Genomic DNA, 18315 nt, shown 5'->3' with positions numbered 1-18315 from the left:
GCACCTCTGAAACGTCCAAAGCAGAGCAAAGAATAAACGTTGCCAGCTCCTGGCCATCCAAGACATGGTTCCGCAGATCAACACAGGCACCCTCCTGAGAGGCGGCAGACATAAGGGACTCCGCCGAATCCAGCAAGCAAGAAGTGGCCCTAGCGAAAACACAAAGAGTGTTCAGGGCCGGCAAAGCCACACTGGTGGAGGCAAAGATATTGCGCCCCTATACCACAAGAGCCCTGATGGAGGACATCCAGAAGATGATCGGTGGGGAAATGGGCAGCTGGATCACCCAGGTGCAAAATTTCCGCAGCCGTGGAAACAGCCCGATAAAGGCAGCACCTGCCTCCGTAGGGCCCAGTGGTGGAAAAGCAGCTCGTCAGTGGGCGATGGCTGCAAGCTAAGGCGGCCATCCCCCAGATCAACCAGAGGAAGGAAAGGCTAAGTCCAGAAAGGAGGAAGGGGAACCGAGGAGTGGGGAACCTGCGGTGCCTCCGGCGAAGTCCACGGCCGCAGTGATGGCGAAGAGCTACCCTTAGACGACATAGGGGAAAAAGCCACGACGCGGTGGCCCGTCTCTGGCGAGGACGAAACCTGCAAGCGCCGAACCTCTGGAGAAGAGGAGGCGTCTGAAGACGAATCAACCACCCGACGCCGGTCTGCGACCGGAGGCAGGTCAGCGTCGACCGGCGCCGAGGGAGACGCCGGAATGATCTCCGTAACAAGGCGGCGGCGCAGGAGACCGCGACTGAGTCGGATACGGGGCGGCGAGGGAACGGCGCCGAAAAGGTATCGACTCGACCCTGACAAGGCAGCCGCCTGCGTGGAGGGACGAGGGGGGGGTCGAGACGTGTCCCTGACCTCCCGCTAGCCCCTGTGGCGCCGCCAGCGCTTGAACGGCGTCACCTCGGCCAAGGCCGCTGCCTGCCCAGAGGACCAAGGGGGCCTCGGGACACGCCCCGAGCCCCTGCGACCTCCCGCGACACCACAGGGACCCCCACGGGGTTTGCAGCAAGGCAAAGACGCCGTGGTCCAAAGGAGGGAACCCCCAAGGGCTGCACCCCAATGGCACCACATCTTCTGAACCTGGATCCGAACCTGTCGGCACCAGAGCCACCAGCGACGCCTCAGAAGTCCCCGCACGTGGCAAGGGATCCGCAGACGTCCCAGGAGGAGAAAGAGGAGGTGGAGAAGCCAACGAGTCCTGCAAGGCCGACGCATATGTCTCCATCTGGGCTCTAGTCACCCCCCACACCGGGAAACGGTGGATAGGGTGACAACATGCGGGCCGCACCACCCGTGGAGAGCCTACGCACCCAACAGGCCGGGGACTAGCCTTCGGGGACACACTGTGACACTTACCAACAGGTGAGCGACGCTCTTGTGGCCTGGGAGAAGGACGATGTCGAAGACTGAGGTGACGGTTCTTGAAACCCTCCGCGGGGGACTGAGGCACCGACCTGGAAATGGGTACCGAAAGGAGTTTCATCCGGTGCTCCCGCCGGGATTTCAGCTTTATCTGCTGACACGCCTCACCGTCAGTGGAATCGTGGTGTTCTCCCAAACACCACATGCAGATGGCATGAGGATCCGTCGTCGACATCTGACGCGCACAAGACGAGCAAATCTTACAGCCCGAAGGCATTCGCACACTGAGGTTCCGTGACGATTTTACTCGTGTTTGTAACATTGTCGTAAATACATAATTTTGGTATCTGTGAACCGCAAATGATCCATTTAGTATATCCTGGTGTTTTCGCTATGCTACGAGCAAGAGCACTCCAGTTACAAACACATTTCTGTTCTACCCGTGGCATCCATCTTAGAACACGGAAGCCATTTTGTATTCCTTGCCCTCACATAGTCAATGGACACGCAATGACCTCTTTTTCATTAAAGGACACGTAGGCTTTAACCGGCAATTCACCTTGCTAGTGACACGTGCACCTTAGGCCAGCAACGCTGTAGCAGCATGACTCGGCAAGAACTGCCTCCCCAGCCTGAGGCCAGTCCTGCTATACTGGTTCTTGTGTTCGTTGGCCTGATCATGATTAGGCGGCCGAAGCTGGTAACCGTGCCCATTTACGACCCACAAACATTTCTTATCCTGTCTTTCTATCTTCTGCACCTGGCTCTGCTCCTTTCCTTCTGGGCCTTTATTAGGGGGAGGTAACGAAATTTACGATGAGGCGGTCCGGGTCTTGAATGAAGAATTGACATGGGATTATGATGGACTAGTGGGAACCCCTCATTTGTAATGTTTTGACATCAGATACTGTTGACGATCCCTGTGCAACGCCAAATATTTATTGTTTAAGACACGAATGTTTAGAACTGTGGTAACATGTAAAGAATTTGCCTGAAGCCCAATATTTAGTATATAAGGAGCAACCCTCTTTGTACAAATCGAACAGGCTCCTAGACACTGCCCATGTGTAGTTTCTGTGACTTCTGTGTCCCTGCAGTAATAAACCTTTGGTCTTTGACGCCACCATCGAGAAGCCCGTGTTTCTGTTTGTTTGTGCACCAAGACAGGTGGAACTCCGGGGTCTTCGGGTGTTATCCCTGACACCTCTGGACGGAACCAAAAAGTCCAGAACTCCAACACTGTTTCCACAACACGCAGTAAGCAAAAAGGGAAAGGCCTGAAACCGGCCAGGAGCATGAACCGGATCCGCGTTGCACACGGAAAAGGAAAAAACTGACATAGACGCGCGGGGGTGGGACTTATGTGACCTCGCTGACATCACGTACGTGGACATCAGGGCGGAGTCACGTGATGCCCTCCCCCCGACACGTAGGGATGCTGTAGGAATTTTTTTTACGGATCCAGTCTCGCGCCTGGGGATAATTCTACGTAACGGAATCTGCGGCTAGTAGTCTCTATCAGATTTATGTATACCATGTCATGGAAAGGAAGGTTACTGGAAGAACTTGACCTGCACTAAATAGCACTGTTATCTATGTTCCAAGACTTAGATTTAATAACATGGTACTCTTAGTTTCTAAAACAAATAAAGTGAACTTGTTTTGAACATTATAGACCCGTCAACCTTCCCTTTTTCTAAGTTATTTGATATTGATGATGACCGATTTCAACTGGACTACTGTATTCTCCATTGTATTTAAAAGGTTCTTAATCAATGCTAAATTATCTCAATTGTACATTTGAAGATACTACCTGATACAATGAATGCAGCTGCATTTTCAATAAGATTTGAAGTATTTCTGTTTATAGGGTACTTCTTTTGTATCTGTAGAGATTTTCCAGCCTGTGTGTGTGATGTAAGTAACCAAAAGATAGATGCATCACATCCAGTGATAGCACAAAGTCAAAAGTCATGCAATTTCATTTCCTGTGATGTCACTAGGTCAAATTTCATGTGCTGTCACTTTCATTAACATTATTGGGGGTCGGTCAAAGGGCAGGTGATGTCACTTCCTGTAGTGTCATCAGGTCAAAGTTCATGTGATATCACTTACTGTCACGTCAGGCAGGGATCACATGACATGTGATTCCCCTACCCCTGGCATTTTGATAAAGCGACATCCATGAACAAACACAGACAAGATAGCAGGTATGGAAAGGCATGTGGATATAATGGGCAGTCAAGGACAAAATGGTGATTAAAGAAATATGTGAAAGGCATAGCAATGATCAGGAGACTATGCAGGTACAGATTTGGAAGTTGTAATGGAGGACGGAGTGGAGCAGAGTGGTGTGAACTGACTGACTAGGAGTCTTAGGATGGAAAACTGAGCAAAGCTGGGAGTAGGAGATAGAGGGGGGATAGAATGGGTTGAAGGAAATGGATTGAGGTCCATGAGAGATCAAGAGAAGAATATGGATATGAAAAAGAAAAAAAAGGTAACAAAGCACAGCATAGGAAACTGAGCCAGAAGCAGAGGAGGACTGACCTAAAATATAGATGCCAGTGTACAGAATGATAACCAGGTAAAGAGATTTGGAATGGAGTCGGTAGAAAAAGGAAGTGGTTTGCACAGGGATTTTAAAGGAGAGCACAGCTTAGAAGCTAGAAAGAGAACGGTATAGCAGAGGAAAGAGATGGGATGGAATGAAGGAAAGTGAATGGTAATTAATTGATTAGGCAGCAGGTGACAGAACATGAATTAATGGTTCAAGCTGAGTAAGGTATGTTCTTAAATAGGAAAGGATTAGGAACAGTGAAGAGTAGGCAACATACTGGGGACGAGCCAACAGCAAGGAATTGACTATAAACAAAGCATGGAGCACAGGGTCGAGCAGGAAATGGAAGATACAGTGGGATGTACAACCTGGATCATGAAACTACCACTCCATGCTTCCTAAGATATCGTTTACACTAGAAGTAAAAGTAAAGTCACTCGTGTTAATCTATCTGGGCAGATGGAACCATGGCTGAAAACAGCATGAAAAGCACTGTTCAAGAGGGTTCCCACCAATGTTTAGTGCCCCTCAACAGACTCAGCACAAGCTGTTACAATGCTGGAACTAAAGCAATTTAATTACCAACTGTTTTTTGATCTGTTTTCATTATCCCAGTGTGTATGTGATAGTATAGGTACAGTACAGAGTTATTCATGACAACTGTAGATGCATGTAAGGAGAAGTTAGAAGCTTTAAGTAATGCACATGCATTGGTCAGTCTCAATCACACATTCTCACCATGAACATATGAAGACCCACGGTTTCAAAATAATAGGTGCAATAAATGCAAAAAACACAAAAAGAACTGCAATTTTACTCTTTGGGAGCGGCCAGAACTATATGCTACTGGAACATACCTATTTCAATTCTTGCACACAGGCACTCAAACCCAAGCACTCAAATATAATTAAAATGAAACACACAGATATTAGGGATAGGGAATCATCTGCAAGGTGCATCAATAACAAATCTAAAAAGGCTTTCAAGAGACTCATTGTAGATGAGAATCTAGCAGATATTTTTGCAATAGCCAACCCAGCTAAACCATAGTTCACATCATACTCAAATCTGCAAAACTAACACATGAGAACTAATTATGATCTTGGAGGACAGGGTTACTCTGTTACAAACGTGACAGATATTCCGTTTGCCAAATTACAATTTCATATTATCCTACGGAAATTGTAATACGGCGGACGGGATATTCTTAACGTTAGTAACAGAGTATCCCTTCCGCCAAGATAGTAATCAAACCCTATGACACTGTTCAACACAGACATAAATTGGGTCCTCTCAAACTACACACTAACCCCATGAACCTTGAAGGCCACAAAACTGAACAGAAGCACTCCCAGATACCACCCTCATAAACAATCTAAAAAATGGATGACACCTTAAGCGGAGACACTGTATTCTTTAACATTAACAAATCGCATGGGACACCTACAAGATGACTAAGCTAAATTATTGAATTACTAGTTCAGAAGAAGCACAAGAGGAGACCAAATGTTTAATGAACAAACGTAGCCCAGGCAGATCACCTACTTGTTTTACAAATCACTCAGAGGTGCAGATGATAAATCTCTATTTTCAATAGTTTCACTGGTAGGCGAGTGACCCTCATGGAATGTTCACAGACACTATCATTATCCTCATTGGTAGTAAAGGCAAACACACCTTAACCATTTCTGATATAGAGCCCCACCCTCCCAGGTAAAGGGGGGGGGGACCCCCACAAGCAGAACACCAACGACCCCAGAGGGATGCTGGAAGAAGAAAGAATTAAGAAGACACCCGTTCACTCTCAACAGAAGAACCATGGGCAAGGCGAAGCACCCCACGCCCCTAAAGGCAACAAAGCTTCCACCCAATGCTAGGACAAGGAAGAGGAAGAAGAAAGCCTAGAGGGCCCAAGGAAACGAGGGAATAGAAGGCGAGCCCACCACAGACGGAAGGCAACAGACCAGACTGGGCGGCACCAGCAGTAACAAGCCGCTGTAACCAGGAAGAACCGCCCGGAGCCCCAGGAAGGCCGGGCAGAGTACACCTGACAAAAAGGAAAAACAGAGAACCATCTCAGTCCTCATGATAGGAGCATAAAGGGGACGAAATGCCCGGACACCCTACACGATTGGACGGCACACACGACCCAAGATGTGTCAGCAACATACATAAATGCCATGGAGAACAGAGGCCCGAAGGCGACCAGAACCCACAGCAGAGAGCAAGCTATATCACAGCTACCACTACCCCACATACGGTAAGTTAAGTCCCAAAACATGGGAACCCTCTTAGGATGGAACTTCCGCAGCAGAGGAAAGTACGAAAGAGCCACGGGGAAAAAACTCCTGCGGAAGGCATAAGCAGCCCTAGGGAAAACAGAAGACCTAATCTCAGGGCCAATTCTGTGCAGATAACAGCAAAACACACACACAGTCACAAAGGTCCGTCCAGCAGCCAACAATGCCATAGTCCCAGCAAGGAGGACTCGAATGGCCAGAAAACACACTCCACAGCAAGGGAAACTGGCCCAAAAGAAGGTCCAGAACCAGCTCAACTCAGCAGTCACTGAGGAGGGGAAGGAGGAGGATAAGGTGGAGGAGGAGGACGGAGTCCTGCCAGGAACCATTGGATGGCGGAGTCTGCCTGGGCATGGAATACCAGGCTGCCATCAAACGGAAAATCAATCAGCCACTCCCGAATGTTTTCAGGAAGACGCCGTCCCGAAGCCAAGCATGGCGCCGGAGGGCGACAGAGGAAGCCATGGCCCGGCCAAGCACCTCCGAGATGTCCAGAGCGGAGCGGCGAATAAACGCCGCCAGCTCCCGGCCATCCAGCGCATGATGCCGTCAGTCCACCTGACCATACTCCTGGGAAGCCACAGACCCCAAAGACTCAGCCGAGTCCCACAAACAAGAGGAGGCCCTGGCCAACACACATAAGGTGTTAAGGGCCCGCAGGCCAGCGTTGGTCGAGGCAAACATGTTGCGCCCCCAAGAGTCCAGCCAGCGGGCCTCCCGGGATGGGGGGCAACAGAGGTGGCAAGGAAGGAAAAGCAGTCCGCAAAAGCGGACTTAAGAAAGAGGGGTGGAGGGAAAGACACGCGGGTCACGCGGCGCTGGAAGGTGCCGATGGAGGAGGTGTGTTGGGGCACCGGATCCACTGAGGCGGGGCGCCTTCAAGCCCCCATCAGGGAGGAAAGGAGCGAAACCCTCAAAAGGAAGCAACAGCTCCCTACCACCAGAGCCCTGGTGGAGAACCTACAAGGAAAAAGAAAAAACTGGCGTAGCGTGCCGGGGTGGGTCTTATGTGCCCTCGCTGACATCACGTACTCGGACGACACCTGGGCGGAGTCGCGTGATGTCGCCCCGCCCCCGAAGGGATGCTGTGGCAAATAGTTTTTGGAGCCAGTCTCATGCCTGGGGATAATTCTACGTGAAGGAACCTAGTAGTCTCTATCAGATAAAACAATGTTAGTAAATATCCCCTCTCAAGAAATAAGATTATTTTACACATGGTATGCCATGGACTTGGATGAGGAGAAGTCTTTGACAGAGTAGAAGGACCATATCTCTTCAGAGTATTCAAATGGCACAGTCTTCTAAACTACACAAACTGTCTCTGCGCAACCCAAAGTATTAATCATTACTAATTACATCCTCTACTGTAGATTCAACCTTCTGAGAAAGAACAGACAGGGATAACCAATATTACCCGCTTCTTTTAATCTTAGCAGTTGCTACAGTGACTTAGGAACAATCAAACCACTTAAGGCATTGGAATAAGGATCCAAACATACATATGCCAATGGCATACTCCCACTTAACAACCAACAGCACTCAATTCCTAATCTCCAGCATGAACCTAACCAACATGCCTCCATTTTGGGTAAAAGCTTATCCAAGACAAAACAGAAAGCATCTCCCTGCCAAAACTTTGCCTGAAACACAATATCCCAAAGCTGAAATTTCAAATATTGCTCCTTCAAGATAACCCCTTGGGAACTCTGTTTTTTCAAAGCACATTGGCTCTTACAGTGAACTAAATCAAGGAAAAATAAAAATTGAGATCCAAAATAAAATGTTCTCCTGGTTCTTTCTCAATCTCTATGTTCGTGGTTGCCTAGACACCATCACGATCATGCTCAACTGTGATTAGACTATACATCAGGCCCAGGTTACCCACTCATGTCACAATCCTTTTGGGAAATCAGTTGAAAATTAATATCCGCCCTATGGAAAGACAGACAACAAAAAATCTTCTACAAGAATCCCCAACTACCCAAAACACTCCATGGTGTCAGCTTTATCGACATATGAAGGAACTGCTGAGATTAGCTCAAGCACACTAAGTGCTCTTATCTTCCAACAATCCAATTACTCCTCCCTGGGTTACATCTGAAGCATCGCTTAGAAACCATATATTGTTACCAGCATTTTATGTCAAGACAGGAGGTTACCATTATGTATAATAATCTTTATTCGCCACCTCTGAGCAACAACCATTAAAAACGTATAGAACCAAATAACATCACAATAGCCAAACAGAAAGTTCAGTCCCAGACTGTGTCCTCCATTTGCCTCCTCTTTGGTTTGCTGCTTCTGAGCAGATAAGTATGTTTTCAACTTTCGTTGATTGTATGTTTGATATAAGTGTTTTTAGGTTTGACTGCTTGATTGAGCTTGACTGTTAATACCCAAATTATGGGTGTATGCTGTATGTGTACCTTTTTAAATGGGGTAACGGTTTTTCATTAATCTTTTATTAATCGGGTGTGTTTATTTGTTAGGAAAATAGTCTATTAATTTTCAAATTATTTATTTGATATAAAAGTGTGCCTATATTGAAGCAGAAAGTGTCTTCTAGTTGATAAAGAGATTTTGAGGAACAAGCTTGAACTGTGTATTTTACTACCCAAAAATGCAGTTTATTTGCTGCGCATGTCTTACTGTTAAGACTTGCCCACGTTGAATATACCGACCGCGAGATAGACGTGCAGTGCAGAATCGGCATCTCGAAGCTCCATGCGCAGTTTCTGACCACGAGCTAGGCGCTCGGCTTGGAATTGACTTCTTGAAGCTCATAGTTTTCAAAGGAAATGGAGCATGTTGTTCAACGTTTGGACGGGATTCTAAAGGAATTTGCTTGACTAGTGCGTTGCCATAGCAATGGTACTCTCGAGTGAATCTGTTGAGGAAAAGAAGCGAAACAGTCTGGTTAACAGTTTTTTTGTGAGAGGAAAATTATTAGAGTATAAATATGGAAAGCAATAGAGAGGAGCAAGATAGTTTTATAAAGGAGATCACCTCTAAGGAATTTAAAGATGCTATAAAGGAGCCAGTTAAACAAGCTTTGGGCAAAAGAAAGTTACCTGAGGAAGAGGAGATTTTCTCAGTTTTAGATGAGGAGAATAGTGAGAGGGGCCCAGGAGGAAAGCCTATCTAAAAGGAAGCACTTACAGAATAAAGCTTCACAGAGTGGAGTCCAAAGCGGCTCACATGGAGAAGGTACCCAACGAGGTACAAAGCGAGGTCAGTCGGGCACTGAAAATGAAGGTGATACATCAGAAGATGTGATGAATAATTATAATGCAGATTTGGATGAGTATATTCTTGATCAAGAATATAAAGATGGTTTGGAGTAAGAAATTATGTGAGTGGATCTGCTAGAGTTAAGAGTACTGAAAAGTAGTTGATCCTTTGGCGAGGTATTCTTTAACCAGAAAGAGATTAGACATCCTATAGGGAAAGATTGGGGGCCCTTAGAGCATGTTGCGGACTACATTAGGTCAATACTAAGGAAAACTCTATAGAAAGATAAAAGGAATATAATGTGGGCAGAATTCTTGAGACCAAATATTGAGGAAAAAGTGTCAGTAACACCGAATTTGGATCCTGAGTTAATAACTTATTTATTCAAGATGGAGAAGGATCCAAGGAAAGGTTTAGAAAGATCCCGTAAACAATGTTAGGATAAGCTTCTTGACATTTTGGGTCCTCTGGCAAAAAAGTTTGTTTGATGCAGTGGTAGAAGAATATATTAAGAATTTATATTAAGAATTTAGATTTAGATTTTAGTTTGTTACGCCGATGGTGCCAAAGGGCCCTTGTTTTTTTCAGAAATGCTAATGCAGGACTGTTCGCAGAGAGGAGACAGTGCTCATGCGCATAAATCCACAAATGAGCGCTCTAGCAAACAGCAAATTAGGTGTTGATGCCCAAGGTTTGTTGTTCGGAGAAGGGATAGTGATGTGATTAACAAAGTATGTACGAACCTTTACTAGCCTCGATCAGGGCAGGATTGGCTGTAGCGGGCACCGGGCGTTTCCCCGGTGGGCCACAAGGGTGGGGACGGTTTTGGGCCCATTGGAGGCCGTTTTTGCTACCGGGCCGGCAATATCGGCGCCTTGTAACAAAATCGTCCGAAACCGTCCACTTCAAACAGCTCAGCCACCTCAGGGGGACGGGCCGAGCAGTTTGCCAGGGCCGGTTTTGGTACCCAATCTGGCGCTGGCCTTGATAAAGCGCAGAGTTCAATGAGAAGGGTATTTGGATACTCTAGCTTTTATGGACAGGAGAGGGCAATCAATCAGCCATGCAAACTTCAGGGCCCAGTACCAGAATCAAGGACAAGGCTATTTTAGAGGACAAGGACGTTCTCAGTTCTTCCCACAAAGAGGAAGATCAGGGAGTCGTGCAACTAGAGGAAGGGGCCAATTTACGCAATAAGGAGAAAACTGGGATGAGTACAAGGATTATTTCCATTTCTATCCGAAAAAAGGTGTAGGAGGAAGATAAAACAATTCCAAGAAAAAGAGGAAAACAATCACAAAGGATGTATGGGTTCTAAAGACTATAGAGGGCTATTCAATAGATTTAGACTCAGAACCAGGTCAGTTAAACAAGCCTCAGGAATTGAGTTTTCAGGAAGAATTTCAAAACGTAATAGAGGAGGAGGTTTCGCTGATGTTGGAAAAGAAAATGCGATTATTCAGGTGGACCAGAAAGAGAAAGAGTTAGTGAACATATTGTTCATAGTAGAGAAAAAGGACAAAGGGTGGGGACCGGTAATAAATTTAAATCAGTATTTGACGTACCAACATTTCAAGATGGAAGGAATTAATCTTTAAAGAGATATTCTTCAAAGAGAGGATTGGGTGGTGAAATTGGATTTAAAAGATGCATATTTCACTATCCCAATGGCTGAGATGAGTCAGCAGTTTGTGCAGTTTCGATGGACTGGCCAATTATTTCAGTTTCAGACTTAACCTTTTGGGCATTTATCTGCCCCATGGTGCTTTACAAAAGTGATGAAACCATTTGTTGGCTTCTTCAAGAGTGAGGGATGTGAGAATGATCATGTATCTAGAAGACGTTTTACTGATGAATCAAGTATTTGTAGAATTGGAAGAGCTGTTGGTGATGGTGAGAGACTTGTAGGAGAGTTTGGGTTTCATAGTGAATTTGGAAAAGTCAATTTTGAAACCTGTTCAGAGTTTGGAATTTTTAGGATTTGTGGTGGACACAATATCAGGTGAGTTACATCTGTGGAGAAAAAGGTGAAAAAGAAAACCGCAAGTTCAGTCGGTATTGTGGAAGGAGATGATGACATCAAGAGGTTTAGCAAAAGTGATAGGCTTACTGACCTCATCTATTCAGGCAATTTGTCCGGGCCCGTTGCATTACAGGGCCCTTCATTGTTTAAAGATTGCAGGTCTAGCTAGGGTTTATGGCATGGAGAGGAGATAGTAATTACAGAAGACGCAAAGGAGGAATTGCTTTGGTGGAAGGTGAATTTAGATGCTTGGAATGGCAGAGCAATTTTTGGTGTTGCTCCAGATTTTGTGTTGCAAACCGATGCAAGCAACTCAGGTTAGGGAGAATTTGACTTTGGAGAAGAGACTTTGGGTCTTTGGACCCATAAGGAGAAAGAGAGGCATCTAAATTGTCTAGAAATGAAGGTGGGCTTGTATGCACTGAAAAGTTTCCGGAAAGGATTGCAAGGGAAGACTGTGCTCTAGAGGATGGACAATATAAATGTGGTAGCATATATAAACAGATTAGGAGGGACAACATTCAAAGGTCTAGCAGAGTTGGCAAAGGAGATATGGGAGTTTTGTTTGGAACAAAAAATAGGATTGAGAGCAGAGTATTTACCAGGGGAGCGGAATGTTTTAGCGGATTGGAGTTCACGGTATTTGACAATTGGAAATTGGAGGAGGAAGTGTTTCAGAGAACTTTGGAGGAGATGGGCCCGTTGGAAGTGGATCTCTTTGCCTCAAGATTATCAAACCAGTTAGAAAGCGGATCCGGGGACAATGGCAGAGGATGCATTTCTGCAGAATTGGAAAGGGATGAGAGTTTGTGCTTTTCCCCCATTTTCAAAGATTCAGAGGGTTCTGGTGCAGGTGAGGAGACGGCAATGTTGGATTGTTTTGGTTACTCCTTTTTGAAAGACTCAACCATGGTTTCCATCGGTGATTGAGTTAACAGTGGAAATTCCTCTTTTGGTGGTAAATTTCGAGGGTCTGTTAAAAAATGTAGAGGGGACAGAACATCCGATGGTGGAATCGTGTTCTCTCAACCTTATAGTATGGAAGAAATCAGGTGTTCAGAGGCATTCATAGAACTTTCGAGCTCGGCTGCAGAATTACTCAATGAATCTTGGGCTCCACGAACTAGAAAGAGGTACAGAGGTGCATGAAAAGTGTGGTTTAGTTGGGGCGAAGAAAAGGGTTTGGATCCCTTGGAAACTGATGATGTTCAGGTAGCGAACTTTTTAGCTGAATTATTTGGAAATGGTTTGTGTTATACAACAGTGAATTGTTATAGATCAGCGATTTCTGTGGATCATTCACTTAAACATGGTGTATCGATTGGGAAAAGTCCATCAGTGTGTAGAGTGATGAAGGGTATTTGTCTAAGGAGACCACGGACTTCGAAATATAGTTCTTTGTGGAATGTTGTTTTGATACTGACATTGTTTGAATGGTAGCCAACTAATACATATTTAGATGTGAGAGAATGGTCAAGGAAACTAGTTTCTTTGTTGTGTCTTATATCTTTTAGGAGAGTTCCTGTTGTGAAAGCAATGGAGCTCTCACGTAGGCCTTACCAACCAGATTAGGTTGTTTTTGAATACTGTAGGAGAACCAAGACCATGTCTGGTTCTGCATTTTAACCTTTGTTTGATGATCATCCTAAGTTGTGTGTAGTAAGTTGTCCTAAAGAGTACGAGAATAGATTGCTGGAGAAAAGAGCGGACAGAGTTTATAAAGTGTTGATTTCATATGTAAAGCCATATAAAGCGGTGTGTAATGCAACAATTGCAAGATGGGTTAAGAATGCAATGAAAGAAGCAGGTGTGGTTGTTTCAAAGTTTAAAGCTCATTCAGCGAGAGGAGCTATGCTCTTCAGCTGAAACTCAGAAGATTTTATTTTTAGTCGATAGATCATGTATCAAGATGTGTTACAGACGCTTTGAACATGCATAATGCTAGCCTCCTGTCTTGACATAACATTATAGTTCTAAAAGGGTTACTGTATAAAGAATCGAGATTTTATTAAAGACTTGGAGGCTAGCATTATCAGCCCTCCCAACCCTTGGTTTTTTTGGGAGGTGTAGTAATTTGTGGTTTATATTTTAGTTAAGTATATGAATAGAGTGGAATTAATATAGACTTTCTTGCATATAGTTTTGTTGTTTATTTATTCCATAGAGAACTGTAAAAGGATAAGGAATAAACAGCAGGGGAATAAGAAGGGCAGTTAACGAAAAGAGGAGGAAAATGGAGGACACAGTCTATTTAAGTGACTGAACATTCTGATTGATTATAGTGATGGCATTTGGTTCATTAAGCTTTTAATGGTTGCTGCTCAGAGGTGGCGAACAAAGGTTATTATGCATAATGCTAGCCTCCTAGTCTTTAATAAAATGTTGATTCTTTATACAATAAACCTTTTAGAATCGTAATTCTCTACCACCATCATTAAGAAAGTGGACTCCACATTTACTATTCCTACATCAATGCAGTTAATAATCTGCAAATACTATAGGAATTATGGTCTCTCTCTAAGCATGAATGGAAGAAGAAATATTTATGGTACAAACTTCAATTTCAGAATACCATTCCCCTTTTATACTGGGGCACTTAGCTGAACAGAGGCTTAGACACAAGTAGCCAGGCCTTCAAGCACAGCATGCCTTTGATAATCAGGTAATATTACATATATGTGATCGCACAAAATATTCAAGAACATCTTCTCACTTCAGTTCAATCAACCATCCTCAGTTCAGCCCTTGGCTCAAAGTTGCTAGCATTTATAAAAAATAAGGAGCAATACAAGGCTCTATTGCTAGAATCCTAGCTGAATCGACTTGGAGAAAAACAGGAGCTGCTCCAAATCAGCTTTAATTATGCATTCGATTCTCTTCACGCGACACGGAGCACTATGGTCTCCCAGCAAACTCTTCAAAGCTGCCCTATAAATCAAAGGCTCCTAGTTGAGCTGCTAAGAAGGGGGTGGCAGTACTTAATGGGTGCTCTTCTTCTGCCAAATATGTACAACTTCTGTAATAAAGTGATAAAATCTCTAACATTCTGTCAAACAGTAATCTATTGGTTAGAAATATTCTACTCTTTGCATAGAGCATTACAAAAAAGGGAATTACTTTAGTTACTGGCAGCAGTAGCAAATTACATACACTGGAATGACGCCTAACCCATATCCTTCTCAAAATGGTGGAACTCAATCTACCATAATAACAGAATTGAAAACAAACTGTTATAAAATGATCTGCAGCATTTATCTTTGAAGCAAATATGGTCTCCTTTATGTGACTACTTAACTAAGAATCTGCTGGCCAATGTAAGCAGTAGTGCATCTCATCCTGCCAAAAAATCCCCTGAATGTCAAATGCTCTTATCTATCTGGATTCTCCTATTTCTAGACCCAATGCATCTCCCAATCCATCCAGCTGTGCTTACTTTTTTGATTTGCAACTACTCCACACACCCTTTCGACCTGGGTCCACCCATTCAATTAATGAAGCTTTCGAGCAACTTGCTATGTTCCTCAATCCCAACTGATAAGTCATCTGACATGCCAATTTCCCTTGCATCTTTGATTATCTGAACATTAATGCAAACTGTACAATCAATAACACATACAATTGATATTTTTGGTTAAGTAGTGGATTTTGTTCAACTGGTTAATTGGTTAAATCACAAACATCCAGACACAGATTATCCTTCCTACAAAACGGTAAATGAGTGCATCATTGAGTATCAAAGATTATATTCAGGCACATTTGGGAAATTAACAGTCAAATGAAAGCACAAAGTGGTACTCACATATGAAGAAATCCATACAAGATTATGTATACCATGATATGAAAGCACAATGGTAACTACACGTCTAGAGACCATCTCCATAAAACTGTAAATCTTTAAGTAGCCCTATAGAGATTCCTATTTCAGTAACCTCAGCAAAAGTGCTTTATCCCCTGAGCTACCTCGCCCGCTATGCTATTGATATGTGTATGCCCTTCCACAGGAGACAGAAAAAAAATATATAAACTTAAAAATCCATGAGATTTTTAATACTAGCAGGGGAATTCCCATTCCAATACAGAATCAAGAACATGTTTTTGCACTTCAAACATTTCTTGCCTAAATCCAGCACTTGCCAATTTTAAAATGAGGGGTCTACTAGCTTATTAATACAGTTTTAGAATTCAATTACTTAAACAATTACATGATGTGTGGTTGTGGTATGATTTATACTAATTTGTGAGATTAATATTGCCACCACTACAACTACTGTTCATATGATATTAGTAAGTCGCAATGAGAAAAAAACACTGCTAGTAGAGGTTAACAACAGGCTGAGGCAGAAGTAATAGGTATAAACCTATATCCGATACTCCTAAGTAATCACTGAATATCAGACAAACAGTTATTGTAAAACCATAAATAAAATAGAAATGCTTGGAGTAACTTACTTTGAGCCATCAAAAGTAATGGATTTGACTTGGCCACACTGTCTGAACAGAGACTGAATTTGTTTCTGATACAGAAATCCATAAGGAGGGATGTTTTTCAACTGTAAGGTACATAAAATAATATGATTGGCTTTTGATGTAAAGCTAACAGTGACAAGAAAAGTTCTAAGAGCATTATTAGAAGTTGAACGCACTGCGTCATCTAGGAAATCACTAAAATTGGTTATTCTCTACAAGCTACACAATTGGAGGCCCATCTTGTGCAAGCAAAGAGCACGCCAACCAAGCAAAGAGCAAGCCAACCAAGCAAAAAGCTGAAATGATTTGCAGCAGCCTAAAACTGTGTAAGTATTTCCTGTATTTTGTTCTACATCCCTCTAATATCCTGAAAACCGAATAAATATATGGGTTTAAATGACAATGTTAAGATCAGTGAATTTAGAAGCACATTAGCAAGCTCTTTCTCAGAATTTTTTTTTTTTTAATAGGATCAATGACTTTCTGGTCTAAGGAAATGTCAATGAGTATCAGATAAATCAACATTCTGTACTACATAAACAGTTTACAAATGATAATATAAACGCGCTTTAGAATAGCAGAAAGGTGGGGTACTAGGTAGTGGATGAATGGAGATGACACTATTACACAAGTCAAGTCAACAACTAGGGTACGAAACTTTGGGCATCTGGAACATCCCAAAAAGGTATACCCTGGAATCCTGAGGTCACTGACATTCATGTAGTAAGCAGGGGGAATGTATGGTGAAAACCGCGGACCTTGTTATCCAATTAAGATTGCTCTTGCTCATTGAACATGCCTATGTTCATCAAAATTACTGCTTATACATTCAATGTGTTAATTTATAGAATTCATTATCAGCCTTTAGCTACTACTACTCAATTATTCTGAATTCTACTTCTGAAATAACTTACGAACTTCATTGGATGCTCATTATTGATCTACTGTCCTGAAGATGACTCAGGGATCCATACCTAAGCAAAATTAACAGCTTTCCCTTGTGACACCAGGCGCGGACCTATTGGCCGCCATGCGAAAGTAAGATTGGTGCAAATCCAAATAAAAAATGATTGGGGTAGCGCAAAGCACCATCACCTTGGAAGATCATCAACTACAAGTTTTAACCTTTTCTTTTAGCACTAGGAACAAATTGATTAATAACGATTAAGCCACCTGACGAATCAGCATAACATGTTGAGAAAAATACTAATAATGAATCCACCCAGGTCTTGACATGGCAAGGTGGTACCGATCCATCAAGAAAGGACCACATAAAAGTGGTTTGGGAAGATCAAAAAGTTGTACTTACCATTTTAATTCCCATAGTAATCTGTCCTCTCAGATACGAAAAAAATGGCTGAATTACACTAAACCTGGCATGGGAGTCGAAGGTTACTCAACGAAGAGCTTTTGATTAATGTAGAATGTTACTCAAGGAAGAGCCTGTACCCGAACTACTGTTCATCTGTAGTTTAAGAAATTAGCACTTAAAAACATTTTATGACTGCCATGAATAAGTTATAGAGCTATCAACAGTTGAAATTGTGGAGTTCCACTAGCTTTCGTGCCCTCTGCTTATGCAAAAATTCCCCAAAATAGTCAAAACTGTTTGGATAAGTAAGTATTCTCCTGTCACTGCTTTCAGTTTGTCAGCCTCAAAGGTAGGTTAAAGAATCGAACCTCCCTGTTTGGCTGACCGTAACTTTAGGTAAACACTGCGGTTGCCATTACAGGATGCAGGAACTCTGTACCTCTGTTCCGGGAGAAAGGAAATGAAATGCCACAAAGGATGCAGGATGAGTGAACTGTGGCCCCTATAAATACCAGTGGTCCACAAAGGACACAAACTGAAATGAAAAAAGATAACAAGCTGATTCGGACACAAAGTTCACAAATCTCAGCACCACGATAGTGGCTGAAAACCGTGCAGCAGCATCACCTGCTCTTCTGTTTTTTTAATTTATCGTGGCTAGAGGCAGAGGGCCCAGTACAGGGTTTATGGGCAGGAAACATGAACCACCAGCAATCTTCAAGAGCCTAAGCTAGTCCCTTCCTTTTGTTCTGCGAATCTGAAACCTGTGCTGCAGACCCCACAGGCGGCCGATCAAAGGCCACCTAGCTTTAGGACACCCCCGCGCCGCACGGCCACCAGCTGCTGCGTGTGCCCCCCGCCTGCCTCACTGTCCCTGCCTGCCGCCGGCCGACCACGCCCCCTGCTGCTGAGCGGCGTGGTCTCCTGCGGTCGGGGCATCTGCTACTGTTAATGTGATCGCTGTTCTGTTGCCTTCAGGCTTTTGTGCCCCGTGATTCTCCTGCTGTGTGCCCCATTGTTTTACTGTTTCACTGTATTTGCTCGTGTACTTTCTCCCCTC

At 43.8% G+C, this 18315-nt stretch overlaps 1 protein-coding gene across 2 annotated transcripts in view; it reads right to left on the bottom strand.

Moving 5' to 3' along the window:
• The window catches only part of TDRD9 (tudor domain containing 9), a 2642469-nt gene that overhangs the window by 895935 nt on the left and 1728219 nt on the right, over positions 1 to 18315 (bottom strand). For both annotated transcript variants that reach the window (XM_078660267.1, XM_078660268.1), the window contains one exon: positions 15926 to 16026. In XM_078660267.1, the coding sequence (XP_078516393.1) occupies positions 15926 to 16026 (101 nt within the window). The remainder of the gene's footprint in view (positions 1 to 15925; positions 16027 to 18315) is intronic.

This window comes from Lissotriton helveticus, chromosome 9 (genome assembly GCF_964261635.1).
Source record: "Lissotriton helveticus chromosome 9, aLisHel1.1, whole genome shotgun sequence".
Lineage (NCBI taxonomy): Eukaryota > Metazoa > Chordata > Amphibia > Caudata > Salamandridae > Lissotriton > Lissotriton helveticus.
Note: the sequence above shows the minus strand (reverse complement) of the source record. Positions and strands in the feature narration are given on the sequence as shown.